The sequence below is a fragment of the Neomonachus schauinslandi genome, chromosome 8 (genome assembly GCF_002201575.2).
Source record: "Neomonachus schauinslandi chromosome 8, ASM220157v2, whole genome shotgun sequence".
Taxonomy (NCBI): domain Eukaryota; kingdom Metazoa; phylum Chordata; class Mammalia; order Carnivora; family Phocidae; genus Neomonachus; species Neomonachus schauinslandi.
In genome coordinates, this window is record NC_058410.1 from 143,058,137 (window position 1) to 143,073,484 (window position 15,348).

Here is a 15,348-nt window from a genome sequence, read left to right on the forward strand (position 1 = left end):
AATTAATGAAAAGAACACTCCTTATTTTCTTCTAGACTAAGTATTCTTGTATTTTACTAAAGGAGGTTTTATGATTTCTTGCCTAAGACAGTCCACCCTCCAAAGATAATAAGAGGTAATAAGAGGTAAGTTACTGTAGTGTGAATGTATTGAGAATTGTCTGTAACCGCAGGCACATAGAATCCTTCACTGCGCCACCTTGTGGCAGGTATCTTCCAGAATTTAGCTAACATGCTCTTCCCTTCTTGCCTCTGGTGCTTCTTCTCCTTGACTCTCTTAGGCTGACCATTTCAGCAGACGGGCCAAGACCGTTGCTCAGCCAGAGACCTTAGAGATTGAGCTGGCCGAAGAGAAGCCAGCTAAGCGCTCTGTCATGACGGTGGAGGAACTCACGGAGATGGAGCGTTTGGAAGATCTGGATACTTGTATGGTAAGACACGTCCTTTGGTGACGCCACTACCCCATCCCCACTGGGCTTTGCTACTGATTTTTTTTTTTTGGAGATGTCACCATTACAAACCAGACCAAATAGAACTCCCTCCCAGAGATCATTCTTTCAGAAACTTGTTGCTTACAGAGACTGTTAACGAAGCTAAAGAAGCTGAAGCCTCAGGTCCCCCCTGAGGCCCTGTACCTTACTTTGGATTTGTAATTTTGTAAAACTTCACTTTATTTCATTTTATTCTATTCTGTATTCCAGTGTAATTAACATACAGCGTAATATTAATTTCAGGGGTTACAATATAGTGATTCAGCACTTCCATACATCACCCAGCGCTCATCACGACAGGTGCCCTCCTTCACCCCCATCACCTGTTTCCCCCATCCCCAACCCACCTCCCCTCTGGTCACCATCAGTGTGTTCTCTAGAGTTAAGAATCTGTTTCTTGGTTTGTCTCTCCCTTTTTCTCCTTTGCTCGTTTTTTGGGGGATTTTTTGTTTCTTAAAACTTTTCTTTTTCTTTTTTTTTTAGATTTTATTTATTTGTGAGAGAGAGAATGAGAGACAGAGAGCATGAGAGGGAGGAGGGTCAGAGGGAGAAGCAGACTCCCTGCCGAGCAGAGAGCCCGATGCGGGACTCGATCCCGGGACTCCAGGATCATGACCTGAGCCGAAGGCAGTTGCTTAACCAACTGAGCCACCCAGGCGCCCTCTTAAAACTTTCTTAAAGAGTACTTCCATACCCCCTCCCAAGGAAAAGTTGTGGAAGTTACAGTGAGCATAATACCTAGATCTGCCCCTGTAGCTTCAGTGGAAAAAATTCCTAATTTCATTAGGAGAAATTGATTATTTAACTTTTGAAGGTCATTTGTGACAAGAAAATATTTTTAAGTAAGCCATTAAGAATGTGGGGAGGACTTTTTCCCACACAAAATATGTAGGATAACTATTTCTGTCTTGGTCCTATCATTTTTTATTTCCTCTGGTGCTTTTTCCCATTTTTAATTTACACAGTTTGGGGGTATCCTCTTATATTTGCATTTCCCATTTAGTTTATATTCTGTTTAATTCCCTTGATGCGATGTGCTTTAGAAGATGCAGTATACACCTAGTGTCTACCTAGCAGTAGGTCTTGATTCCTAACTCACTTTCTGAATTTCACATGGTGTATCCATCTGGCCACGTAACCAGGGTGTTCAGTATGTTGATGTTTTTTCCCCTCTGAGGACAATTTTACTTAAGTTCCTATTTCATTATTTTAGAATTTGCATTATTAGGATTAGTTACTTCTTTACTGTAAAAACAGTTGTATGTGCCTCTCAATATTTTTATGTTTCACTAAAATAATTCATCTTTTAGGAATTCCTCAAAATCTGAGAGAGTGCTGCTAGACAACCTCTGGGCTACTTCCTTGCCCAAATGTTTCTACATCAGCTAATAATTCTAGTAATTTTTAGATTCAGCCATTGTCAGGAATGATACTTGTTTTTAACTTTGAAAACCAAGGATTTGATGTGCCTGCTGTGATTTTTCTAGCCCAGAAGAAAAGGTAATGCTTTAAGTAGTTCCTTATTTATAAGCCAGCCATTGTTACCTGTTAAAGTCTGTGACTAAAATAATTGAGAACCCTCCAGATAAAACCCTATCATATACAAGGAGGCTAGCAAAAAAAGCCAAAAATATAATCCTAGATTTCAAATAACATTCTAGTATAGTGAAAGATGACAAATAATTTGCTATATAACATGTAAACTTACAACTGTATTTGGTCTATGTAGGGGGAATTATCAAGTTTTTTAATAACTTGTCTAGTATATTGTAAAATGTATCTTTAGTATTTTTTTACTTTGCATCTTGAGGAAATGGAAGTTAACAGGGTGATTATTCCAGAGAGCTCTTAGTTTAACCTTAAAAGAAAATAAGTATGTTATAGGAAATAGATATGAATTAAAGATTCAAAATTAACTCTACATGTCACATTTCCTGCCAGAATTATTCAGTCATGTGTGAGTTGGGAAGGAGTAAAGAAAACGTGAGCTCGTGACGTATTTTGTTGCGTTTGTAAGTTATGTGGTTTAGGATGAGAGAGTGTTGGCTAAGAAAGACTGGCTTAGCTACTGTAAGGATGGTGTTTCACTGTGTAAACTTTATTTTTGTTTGATTGACTGCTTTGGTTTTGTCATGTGAAAGAAAACGGTGGTTGTTCTTCTTAAATAAAGTGGGTGGGGTAAGAGGAGAGGAGAGGAATCATTTCTTTAAATTTATTTTTTATTAAGATAAAATCAACATATAATACCCTTTTAGTTTTATTTACTTTTTTTTTTTTTTAAAGATTTATTTGGGAGAAAGAGCATGCGCTGGTGGGGGGGGAGGGGCAGAGGGAAAGAGAATCTTAAGCAAGCTCCACGCCCAGCGCAGAGCCCCACTCAGGGCCCAATCCAGGACCCTGAGCCAAAATCAAGAGTCAGACACTTAAGCAGTTGAGCCACCCAGGTGCCCCTTTACTTATTTATTTTTAAAGTAAACTCTACACCCAGTGTGAGGCTCAAACTCATGACCCCTGAGATCAGGAGTCATAGGCTCTACTGACTGAGCCCGCCAGGCATCCCAACATTGTTTTACTTTTAGGTGTACGACATAATGATTTGATACATGTATATATTATAATATCCTAAGCCACCCACAGACTGCATTTTACACCGTGGCAGGTCCTCTGGGTGCAGGGAGCCCTCTCCTACAGAAAATCAATTTTCTGAGCTTTGGGCTTTTTACCCTAAGCCAGTGGCACAAATTCAGAGTGAATTTGAAAGGAACAGAGGATTCGTCTCACCTTTTAAAATTACCCGCACTGCCTCTTTCATAATCAAATAGCGGCAGATCGTTTGTGTTTCTCGTTGACATCCATTACCAAATATTCAAGTTGTGGTCCTCATGTGGCGCCATTTTAAAAGGGTTTGAAGAACAGGTTTGCAAGGGAGAAACATTTAATTTGTTTTGGTTTTCTAAATGAGCCTGTGCACACGCCTTGGCAGCGTTTCTGGCTTAAGTGATCCGGGAAGACGGGATACAAGGTTAGCTGTTGTGTGGAAGAGCCCCAGAAGGACTAGTGCCTCCGTGCCTGCAGATAGCTTCCCCATGTGGAATTGTGAGTCCTGTGCCGTACACAGAGCTAGAGCACCGTCAGGTGCGGTGTTGTAACTTTGCTATTACTGACATGTGGGTTGATAGCCCAGAGCCCTGTGACACTTTCCCTGGGGCATTCCAAAGTAACTTGGACTCATCACCGACCTTCTCCCTTAGAGATTCTACTTACAGAATCAGGATTCTGGCGTTTTTTGCCTGTGATGTTCATGACATCTGCTAAATCTATTTTTGAACATTTCTTTAACAAACTTAGTAGGCAATCTGGGCATCTCTTTTTTCCCTACCCCCAGATATCTTATCATCATGTTTCTTCCATGTCTGCCTGGTCCAAAAGTCAATTCCATTTCAGTCCTTATGTCTCTGTAAAGAACCAATAGTTATAATCACACTAAGGAAGGTTTAGCGCCATAAATTAGAGGTAGAAATTTATTAGTCGAGTTCAAGGGTTGCCTTTTTGGAGATGGAAACAAATTTAATGTATATGGCTGATTGCTTAAACTTACTCTTTGTCTAAGTGAGGGCTGAAATTAGAATGAGTGAGCGGTTTGAGAGGCCCTATTATCTGCTGGCAGGGCAGGCCAGGGAGTTGGTGGGGGGGGGAGGGAGGATGCCCGAGACCTTCTCATCAACCTTAATTTCATAATTGTTGAAGGAAAAGGCAGTTTTCTTTAAATAAAAGGGCAGAGTTAAAAAAGTGTCTTCAATCTAATTATCTCTTTTTCTTTTAGCTAGAAAGAAACAAAGAAGTTATCTAGTTCAAGTGGTGGGTGTCATGGGGGGTGTGGGGGGGTCCTGGATAGAACAAGAACTATGAGAATAACCTGCAGACATTTTCCAGTCTGTGTCCACTCTCATAGCCCCAGAGATTCTGATGTCAGTTTATTCCAGACAGAAAGCCAGATGATTTAAAAAGCCTTCTTGGTCATTTATTTAACCCTTAGATGCAGTCCCTGTAATGTGATGAGCACTATTCCTAGCTCTTTATGAAGAGTAGCCAGTTCAGCCCTTTCAACCACCTATGAATGATAGATATCATTAATATCTTGTGTCTAACAAGTGGGTAAACTGAGGCATAGAAAAGTTAAGTAACTTGTTCAAGTGGCCTGAGATCCCCCAAAGGCAGGCAGTTTGGCATTGTAGTCTCTGCGTTTGATGGATGTCATATATGGTGTATTTCTTACATCCAGAATTAAAGCTTCGGTAAGATTTAATTAGACTTGCATTGCTTTGTGTAGCATATCTGCTTACTAATTCCAGACTAAATTGATATGTAAACAGGAACACAAATGAAAGACATGTACCCTATAACTGTAATGTAAGCCTGCAGGTTTTAAACATGATTGGAAACCGCTATGTCAAAAATCCTGACACGCTCAATTGTTAGAAATGCATCTGCCCACTTTGGGCTTACCTGGAATATTCCTTGCCTTTCCATGTGTTACTTTGTTGGCGATAATGATTAATTAGCTTTCCTAGACTTATAATCTCAACACCCATGCCTTCTTTGTCCTGCTGAAACGTGTATTTACTTAGCCTCTTGATTGTCCATAGACCATCTGTTCTTTCCTGCTATCAGGTGCTCTTAGGAAATCAGTATTCCCAGCTGTCTCTTTCACCTTCACTTTATCATTGGCCTTCGGGGTATTGAAGGATGCAGTTCGCATTCTACTGATTAGTTACTTCTTAATTTATCGCTATATATAGTTTACCACCTTTGAAAAATTACAGAAGCTCAGGGTTTAGGATCACGTGCCAAGTGGGTGAAGAGCCAGTGTCTGCTCCTTAGCATAACTAGCTCACTAATTGTTTGTAATTCTTTCAGATATTTTAATGAGTGTCATACCCGTTTTAAATCAAAAGATATTCATGCAGAGAAGCAGTTCATCTACTTACTGATATTTCCTAGGAAAAGAATTTTAAAAGCCTTGAATTATTCTAGAGTACACCTTGTGAATCCTTTTTTCAATGACAAAATAACAATTATTTTCCCTTAACAAATTCAGCCTCAAATTTTAATATATAATTTTTCAGCTTTTTTTTTTTTTAAGATTTTATTTATTTGAGAAAGCATGAGAAAAGTGGGGAGGGGCAGAGGGAGAGGGAGAAGCAGACTCCCCGCTGAGCAGGGAGCCCAACACTGGGCTGGATCCCAGGACCCCGGGACCATGACATGAGCCAAAGGCAGATGCTACACCGACTGAGCCACCGAGGCACCCCTGATTTTTAAGCTTTTTAATACAGATTGAAATTTAATGAAGATCCATTTGTCTTGGTCAAAATACTTTTTAAAAAACAAAGCACCTCAAAAGAAAAACAAATCACCTCAATTTTAAGTACCACTAGTTAGTAGAACTAATCTATTTTTTTTTTTTTAAGATTTTATTTATTTATTTGAGAGAGCGAGAGTGAGAGACAGAGAGCATGAGAGGGAGGAGGGTCAGAGGGAGAAGCAGACTCCCTGCCGAGCAGGGAGCCCGATGCGGGACTCGATCCCAGGACTCCAGGATCATGACCTGAGCCGAAGGCAGTCGCCTAACCAACTGAGCCACCCAGGTGCCCCTGTAGAACTAATCTATTAACAATATTGCCAAGTATAGACTAATGAGTCAATATCTCATTTAAATTAGTTGCATGCATACTAAGTAGGTACAGGAAGTTGTTCAAGCCCTGGTTGTTAGCTTCCTCTTATAATTTTATTTATTCTGTAATGTCATTTTCTTATTGATATCACTTAACTTTTTAATCACTGCAAAGTGACCTATGAAAACCTCTTGATTTCCAAATATTAATTTTCAAAACTGTAGTATAGTACAGCTAGAATGGGTGTTGTATGTTCCTCAGAGTTTTGAGTAATTTCTGTGGCAGACCTTTGTGGAAATGCCAGGGGTGCCCCGCAAATCCCGAGAGGTCAACATTTCCTGATGACTGACAGTTTTCTTAATTTTTTAATTTTTAACTGGCACCAATACTATTTGCAGAGGCCCTATTCCAGGGAGCTCCCCTAGAGATCTGCCCCCAAAACCTTTTTAGAAAGCCTAACACACAGCATTGACCACCCTCAGCAGCCCCCAGGAGACAAAGGAGACCCCATGGAAAATCCCTGTGACACCCCGTTTCTATAGTCATCCCTGTACCTTTTCCAGGCAGGTGACAGAACAGCCCCACTGCTCCCAGTGTGAACCAAACTCCTGAGGAAGAAGACGGGGAGGACTCATTAAATCCCCCCGCCCCCGAAAATGACTTAGAACATTAACTAGTTGTGACTAGTCAGGGCATTCCAAAACCAGCCTCTGAGTTGGGCATCTGACTTGCAGAGGATGTGATGATTCTTCTGAGCTTAATTCCGGACATGTAATGATAATTATAAAAGATAATTTTGGTTTCCCTCATGAGTTAAATTAAGCAAAGGACCCTAATAGCCTGTGGATTGATGAAACAAACAAAAAACGTTCCGTTGTTTACCTGTGCGGGGGTGGGGTGGGGGTGGGTTTGTAGATGACATAGGAGTACACTTATACTTCCCTTGAACAGGACCTTTTTTAATCAAGTCCTAACTAGTTAAGTCCCTTACAAGCAATCACAGATTTGGTAACTCCTGGGGCTAGTACAGTAGAGCCAATATTAGATGATTTCTCTAAAATCAATCCCACTTTGCAACCCTTAGAAACCTCATGTTTACAGAGTGTGCGTGTTTGTTTAACAACCTCTCTCTTCTGTCAGAGAGCTCCAGGTTATCACTGCTTGCCAGTGGAAACCGAAGGCCAGATGTCCTCTTTAACTTCTGAATTAAACCATATTCAAATCCTAGAGAACAGTGCCTTTAGATACTAAGTGTGTGTGTCTAACGAAGAAGGTGAGCGGTCCTTCAGGGCGGCTGGCTTACCCAGGAACGGGCGCGGGGAAAAGACTGGATCAAGGTGGCTGCTGGCCCGAGAGCCCTGGGAGGAGGCAGGAGGAGTCCTCGATGATGAAGTCTTAGGTAGTTTTGAGCTATCGAAAGACTCCCTGAACTAAAAATACGGACTAGCGGGCCGTTTACTCATTCAATAAATGCTTATTGTTCATCCATCGTGAGCGCTGGTCTCGGCTCTGTGCTAGAAATGGAAGGTGAAGGAACCAGCGTCATCACCCAGCAAGTTTGCTGCGCTGAAAGGCAGAAGTGGCAAAGCTCGTTCTGCACATCACAGAACTAGCATCTGTGGGAAGCCCACACGTGTATTTGCTTGGGTGTGGAAAGATGTGAGTCTGCCGCCGAAATGAAGTCATCTAGAGACGCTTGAATTAGCACAGAATGCGTCTTTCAACCCTCAGAGCAGCCCACAAGTGACTCATCAAGTCAGTGTAATGGTTCTGGCCAGGAGTTTAAAAAAAAAACAACTCAGAAATGAAACAAAGTATGAATATAAAGGACCAGATTACACCAAATGTTTGTTTCAGTTGTACATACATGTACGCGTACGTCAGGTCGTGGCATGAATAAAATACATTCCGTATATACGGTGGATCACAGTCTAGGGGGCGCCTGGCTGGTTCAGTCAGAAGAGCATGCGACTCTTGATCTCGGGGTTGGAAGTTCGTGCCTCATGTTGGGTGCAGAGAGTCCTAAAAATAAATAAATAAGTAAAACCTAAAAAATAAAAATAAAAAAGCTGGGTCACGGTCAAAGACGTTTGAGGAACATTCATCACCAGAAGCTCACTTTCCCCACTGTGGTTCAGCTTGCCCCCAGCACTAGGCACACACAGCTCCTCACCCCGACCTACTCTTCCCCGGGCAGTGGGGCCCAGGCAGGGCCTGAGCAGAGATCCAGCGGTGGGAGAGGACCTGGTGCCCTCGAAGGTCTCGGCTAAACAGACTTGCCCCTTTCTTCCTGCTGTTTTGGGTCTGGACAATTGCTGAGGTGTGCATCTGCATTGTGTCCTGGAGCTCCAGTAAGGGCTGCCGTAATAACTAGCCCTAAAAAACTTGTTACCATATACACGTCATGGTCACTGTTCACTCCATCCCAGAGTACCTCTGTTACAAATACATGCAGGAGAAATAGCAGGTCTTTATCAGCAGTGATGAAAATCCTGAGCTGCTGGTTTGCTCCTTATCTCACGAACACGTTACTCCATGACTTAAGCCTCACTTTCGTCGAGGGCCTCAGAGCTCACTGTGCACTTGACCTAAAAAAGGGTTTAGGGCCTGAAGAAGTATAGTTCATCGTATGCAGCCTTAATTCGGGCTTCGTTTTTTTTTTTCTTCTTGGTCCTGATTTATTCCTTTTTTTTCTCCCCCCAAATCTTGCTGTTCTAAATGGGTCTCAGCTCATTTGGGGCTTGAGGTGGTTGTACATTGATAGTGAACTATTAGAGCTCTGCTAGAGTGCAGGTCGCCCGGCCCGGCCTGGGGGAGGGGCGTCGTCAGGGAAGGCATCCTGGAGCCAGGTTCTGAGCATCATGCCTGGCACATAGTGGGCGCTCGGTAACTGTTGGGACAGAGAGAGATGGCATTTGAGAGAGAACTTGGCTGGGAGGAGAATGAGTAAGTGAACGTGGCAGAGAGCGGCGCACACGGGTTCAGAGCGAGGAGAGGACATTGCAGATTGAGGAACTGTTGTAGCATTATGTGCGGCAGGGATGGGGGGTTGGCAAAGAGGCTGGAGGCCATACCACGTAAGTCTTGAGACTCACGGGGGGCTAGCTTGTTTATATATTATTTTAAGGCGGCAAGGAGTCCGTGAAGCTGAGGAATATGGGAGAACGGCAGGTCTCGCCAGAAACGGACAGTAGTGGATGTGTTGAGTGGGGGTGCCCGCCAGGCCCTGGCTGAGATGTCCAGTTGGCACGGTGGGTGTGAGTGGGCTCAGCAGCTGGTGTGAGCATGTAGTCCGCACGCGCCCCGCAGCGTAGACACACTTACCAGACCACCTCCCCAGCTCCGTAACCACTCTCCTTTCTACGTCCGTTTACCCCGAGCTACAGACTTGTATGTTCAGCCTCTCCCTGACATCTGAACTAGATGGTGTCCACAACAGAGAGCCACAGACTACCCGCCCCCCGCTCCCAAGCACGCCCGAGCCCCATGTATGACACTGGTTCTACCCGCAGGCTCAAGCTGTCCCTTTCCCGTACTGCCCAGTCCCGCTCTGTCCCTCAGCCTCGTCACCCTCGGTTCTTGCCTGTACCCCTGACGCACGCTGGCAGCCCGCAGTCTTGCCTCCATTCCTGCCTTTCTGCAACCTGTCAGTCCCTACCCAGCAGCCTGGGAACCTACCCGTGTCCCAGGTGTCGGACCCTCCGACAGCCTCCCATTGCGCCCAGAATAAATACGCTTTCCTCGGGTCTGCGAGGCCCCTGCCTGTCTGTGTCCACCTGGTTCCGCACTCCCTTCCGTTCACTTCCTTCCAGTCCTTCCACCATATTACCGCCTTTTGTCTTCTCAGCATTGATCACCACCAGGAATGATCTTATTTGCTCCTGGAGGTATGTTTTGCCCACCTCCCCACACTGGACTCTCAGCTCCTGGAGGGCAGGGACCTGGGTTGTGCTGTTGACCACATCTCCCGGTGTCTGTTGCTCAGTGCCCAGCACGTAATAATCGCTCAGTAAATCTTGTTTAATGGCATGGCTTTGCGTTCCGGTTATTGCTTGGCTCTGCTTCCCTACAAGATTCTCTGCTGCTTAAGAGTACAGGATTTATGTCTTTCTGATTTCTGTGTAGCGAATTCCATCAAATGTCCGTAACACATTTCTCTGCAGACTCTAGAAACTAATCCCTTGCATGAAAAGGTTATTTTTATGAGGTTTGAAGAATGAGATTATAGGTTATGTCCTCAGCGATCTAAACTCTCAACAAGTTGTATAGGGAAAAAGGAGAAAAGCCCCCCCCCCCCCCCCAGACATACAGTATCCATGGGAGCTCTTTAACCCATTTTTCAGATGAGACTCCCAGAGTCCAGAGATGCTGAGACACTTGCCCCGGAGCACACGGCTAGTTAAGGGACAGCCAGAGCTGGGCACTGCATTATCACTGAGCCGAGTCGCAAGCCCGTGCCCTCTCTGCTGGGTCCCTGGTCTTCGGGATGGCCTGGGTCACTGGCAGCAAAGGCTGGGGAGGTTGGGTGAGAAAGAGCCCATGCCCAAGGGTTTTGCACCAGGAGCTCGGTGGGCCGGGTCTGCATGACTGCAGGCCTACTGTCCTTACGGGGTTTGACCTTCCTGTCAGTGGACTGGGCAAGATTCTAGCTTGTGTTTGAACGGACGGGAACGAGCAGCAGAGAGACCTGGGACAGAGGGCTCTCTGCCTCTGCGAGCCGCCCCTTCCGAGAACATATGTGGTCAGTCCACATTCACTCCTGGCGAATCAGGCCATGCTGTTTGCCGCATGTTTGGTTTCCTGGCTTTCCTTCTTGCCTGATGGAGTTGGAAGTTTAGCCAAATATCTCCTGGTAGAGTTGGAGTCTTAACCAAATATCTCCTGAAAGTAGAGGCTTGCTGTGGAGGGAACGAGCGGGCTGGAATAACGCGGGCTGAAATTTGGGAATGACGGAAAGCAGGGGCTAAGCTGTAGGTGGCTGGGGAGGGAGCCCAGGTGCGGGGGACCGCCTGAGTAGAAGCAGGCCACACTCGATGGCCTTCGTGATTCGACGTCAGTCTGTCAGTGTACCAGTTGTAGTTGAGGGATACTCATCGGGGTTGGGATGAGGTCGTCTTCATTCTGCAGCTCTCATGTGGAAATTCAGAGCAAAGTTGGCCTCTCCAAATTCTTGGTTTCTCCAAACTCCGAGGAAACCGCCATCACTGCTGGAGTTTGGTATTTGATTTCACATCTACCAGGGCTGTGGTCAAACATCTCTCACAAGCCTATTCTTTTTCTTTTTTTTTAAGATTTTATTTATTTATTTGGGAGAGAAGGGAGAGGAACCTCAATCCCAGGACTCCCGGGATCATGATCTGAGCCCAAGGTAGACGCTTAACCAACTGAGCCACCCAGTCGCCCCAGCCTATTCCTGAACAAAATCAAAATATAAAGTAATGGTTTTTAGCTTTGGCCCTTGATGTATGTTCTGCCGAAAATCCTGACTTTCAGACTGAAAACCACACTTGGAAACTAGACCAAAAACAAATTACTTCCATGCTCCAGATATAACTGCATTTCTTTTATGTATTTTAGTTTAGATTGTATAACCTTATTTATATAGTTGCTTCTTGGAGTTATACATGTTCTGCTTTCCTTGAGAAACTACTTTAGGGGCATATTTTGTAATTAATAAAATAGAAATTAAAAGGTAAAGTGAGTGAACAGAGTTAAGAGGGGTAAAAAAACAGACAAGGATGTTAAAGCCAAGCTCGGGATCTGTCCCCAGCTCTGCCTGTGCGGTGCTCCGTTCTGCTCGCTGGGAAGGGGGGGGCCTTAGCCTCGGGAATTCGTGTGGCAAGCTGCAGACCTGACGTCTGATTATCAAATTGAGCCATGTGACCATTTCTCTTGCTCAGAGAGAGGACTGCCTAACCAGAGCTGAGCTAGAGGGTGGGTACCTGCAACCAAGCCAGGGTTTTCCTCTGGAAGCTGCTTCAAGTTGACCTCCGCCCTTGAGCAAGCACTCAGTTGAAATCCCCCAAAGCCACACCCAAGTCAGCATGGCCAAAATGGTCTTTTCCTAAAAAACACTTCAGAGCGTCCTCTATCGTGGGCATAGCAAAACCACAGAAATGCTGCTGGTTGAGCCCTGTGTGGCCTCGACTCCCCAGGTAACTGGATCAATTGGCCACCTGTATGCAGTTATTTGATACTGAAATCTTAAATGTTGGAGAATGTCAACGAAGGGCATTCATGTAGGGTTTGCCATATAGTTAATATTAGGTCAGGACAACAGGTAGAGACTGTACCGATGTGCTTTCGAAAGCCAGTCTTCTTTGGTTATAATACACCACCATAGTGGCATGTAGGACATGTCTTTGATAGACAGTTTATCTCACTGTTCCCTGTAGCAAATGGGTTGCAAATAGTTAACTCACTTTAAAATGCAGCCAAAGCCAACGAAAAATCACAGGTGGCAAACAATATTGCCTTGTTTTTGGCAGGTTTCCTCACAAATGAAGCAGACTGTGTTAATAATGATTGAAGGTTATGAGCAAGTAACTATCAAACTAGTGGATCTGTAATTTGGAGAGAGGTGTCTTGAGAATCCATTCTCTTCTGAGTCTCACTGGAGAATCCATTCAGAAGGGATGTTAATCAGAGTTGAACTGAACAGGACAAAGACCTTGGTTTCTGAGCCAGATCAGGTTTTTATAGAGTTTGGGTGGTAAACCATCTTTACCCCAAGTTCTGCTTGAGGTTGGAGGTTTAGGACAAGGAGTTATAAGACTTAGGAGAGCTTGGAGATCCAGGAGATCCAGAGAGAACCAGATCTCCTGATTGCTGATTGGCCGCTACAGCTCACCAATCAGCATCCCAAGGCATCAGGCCCTTCCACCATCTACTCTTTTTACTTACCACCACTGGGGTTTACTGGACTCAAGTTTTTTAAACAGTAGAGTAAATTGTTATAGGATTTAAAACTTTTTTTTTTTTTTAAGTAGGCTTTATGCCCAGTGTGGCGCCCCATGAGGGGCTTAAACAACTCATGACCCTGAGATCAAGAGTCAGATGCTTAACTGACTGAGCCACCCAGATGCCCCATTTTGTTAGAGGATTTGTCTGGTTTTTGTGGTGGTGGTGGTAGTATTGACGATTAATTTTTGTCATCTTTATAGAGTTGATATCCTACGGACAGAGTAAATGGGTTACATTAAGCATTTTAGGCTAATTTTGATTATTCCTCTTGATGTCACTGAGCCATGACGTCCATTCCGAAGGCGAGTTTTTAAATCTCCCAGCCTCATTCCTGCCCTCCGTTTTCACGTGGATTTTCCAAAGATCTAGTGGGGACTTAAATACCTCTCTCAAGTGTAATACTTGGAGTTTTCCCTAATTATTTATTCATTCTTTTGCAATTAAAAAAGTTAAAATCTTCCTCAACTTTTCATGACTATTAGAATAACATTGTGCTTGGGCGCCTGGGTGGCTCAGTTGGTTAAGCGGCTGCCTTCGGCTCAGGTCATGATCCTGGAGTCCCGGGATCGAGTCCCGCATGGGACTCCCTGCTCAGCAGGGAGTCTGCTTCTCCCTCTGACCCTCCCCCCTCTCATGCTCTCTCTCTCTATCTCATTCTCTCTCTCAGATAAATAAATAAAATCTTTAAGAAAAAAAAAAGAATAACATTGTGGTTAATACTGCAATAAAGTACTTCTCTTTTTTATAATAATGCTACATGGGGCATGTACCTGGTGCTCGTGTTCATAAGCATCATGCTTCTGAGCCCAGCAGCACTAACAGGGGCTCTCAAGGTAAGATATTTGCTTGCAGTTGGTACCAAGTACTTTCATTCTTTGGACAGCTCTTAAGAAAAATGCATTAAATTATAGCTACTTTTTAAAGAAAACATGCGAGTGTGAAACTTCACTTTGGCATCAGTTACACGATGAGTGAGAATGAACAAAAAGTGAGCCATTAACTGTTTCCTCGAGAAAACATGACAGAGTTGGGAAGAGAAAGATTTTTAATTTTCTTGCATCAAAAAAGAAAATTGTGCAAATCTGGAGAGTAAGGAAGTGAATCATGTTAATGTACAAATCATTCCCTCCTGTGATTTTCACAATAGGCTCTCATCAGTGCTACTCCCTGAAAGCTTTTGTTTTAACACCGTGATGCCATTTTAACTGCCATATGAAATGAGGCTCTGGATATGAAAGTTAATAAGGGTGATGTGAATAGCTGGATTTAATGATGTGTTCAGTAGGAAATAGCCTCTCACTAAATCTCTACATATTGTTCCCCCTTTTGTCCACAGATTTATTGCAGCTCTCTCAGAGTTATAGCTTATGTTACCCCTACTCTCGCTAGAGTTTAAAACCTGTTACTGTCCAGCTGTCAGCACAAAAGGATTAGGCATCTTTTTTTTTTTTTTCATGGAGATCTACACCAGCTCAACCTTTTAAAAATGGAAATGCATAGAAATTACTTCGGCTCAGGTCATGATCCCAGAGTCCCGGGATCTAGTCCCACGTCAGGCTCCCTGCTCGGCAGGGAGTCTGCTTCTCCCTCTGACCCTCCCCCCTCTCATGCTCTCTCTTACTCTCTCTCTCTCAAATAAATAAATAAAATCTTAAAAAAAAAAAAAAAAAAGAATGAGTTTTGGTTCCCCTTGAGCAGTGACTCAGCTGAAAATCTGGTAGGAAATATTTAATTTTTGTAACCTAGTTCCTTAAACAGGGATTACCCATATCTATTCTAGAAGTGCACAGAAAAGCAGAAGGTGAGCCTAGGATATCTTGTATCAAAAAGCAGGGATTGGCTCCAAATCCAATGGGATAATTTCAAAGGCTACAAAATCCAGATTGAAATGGCTCCCGCTGGGACATTCTGAGCACCAGAAAGAATAATGACAGTAATAGTTTATGATAGATTGAATTAATTTTAAAACATCCATGAGTCCATAGCAATACTAAGAAAATTAAAAAGAGGACGATACAGAGGACTTTTTAAAGGAATAGTTGATCTTTGCAGGGGATGGCACCTAATAAATGCGGGAATGATGATAAAAGTGAAAACAGGTACAATTTTGTAGTCCGCATTGTATTAGTTCATTCAGGTAAGGATTGTTGATGGTTGTTTGAAAATGGGGTCATCCCCATGAAACAGAGGTATCGGCTCAAAGACTTACTATTAATTCCC

The 15,348-nt window shown here is 43.7% G+C and overlaps 1 protein-coding gene across 2 annotated transcripts in view; it reads left to right on the top strand.

Moving 5' to 3' along the window:
- Nucleotides 1-15,348, top strand: part of CARMIL1 (capping protein regulator and myosin 1 linker 1) — a 308,066-nt gene that overhangs the window by 243,293 nt on the left and 49,425 nt on the right. For both annotated transcript variants that reach the window (XM_021696859.1, XM_044917255.1), the window contains exon 29: nucleotides 281-430. In XM_021696859.1, the coding sequence (XP_021552534.1) occupies nucleotides 281-430 (150 nt within the window). The remainder of the gene's footprint in view (nucleotides 1-280; nucleotides 431-15,348) is intronic.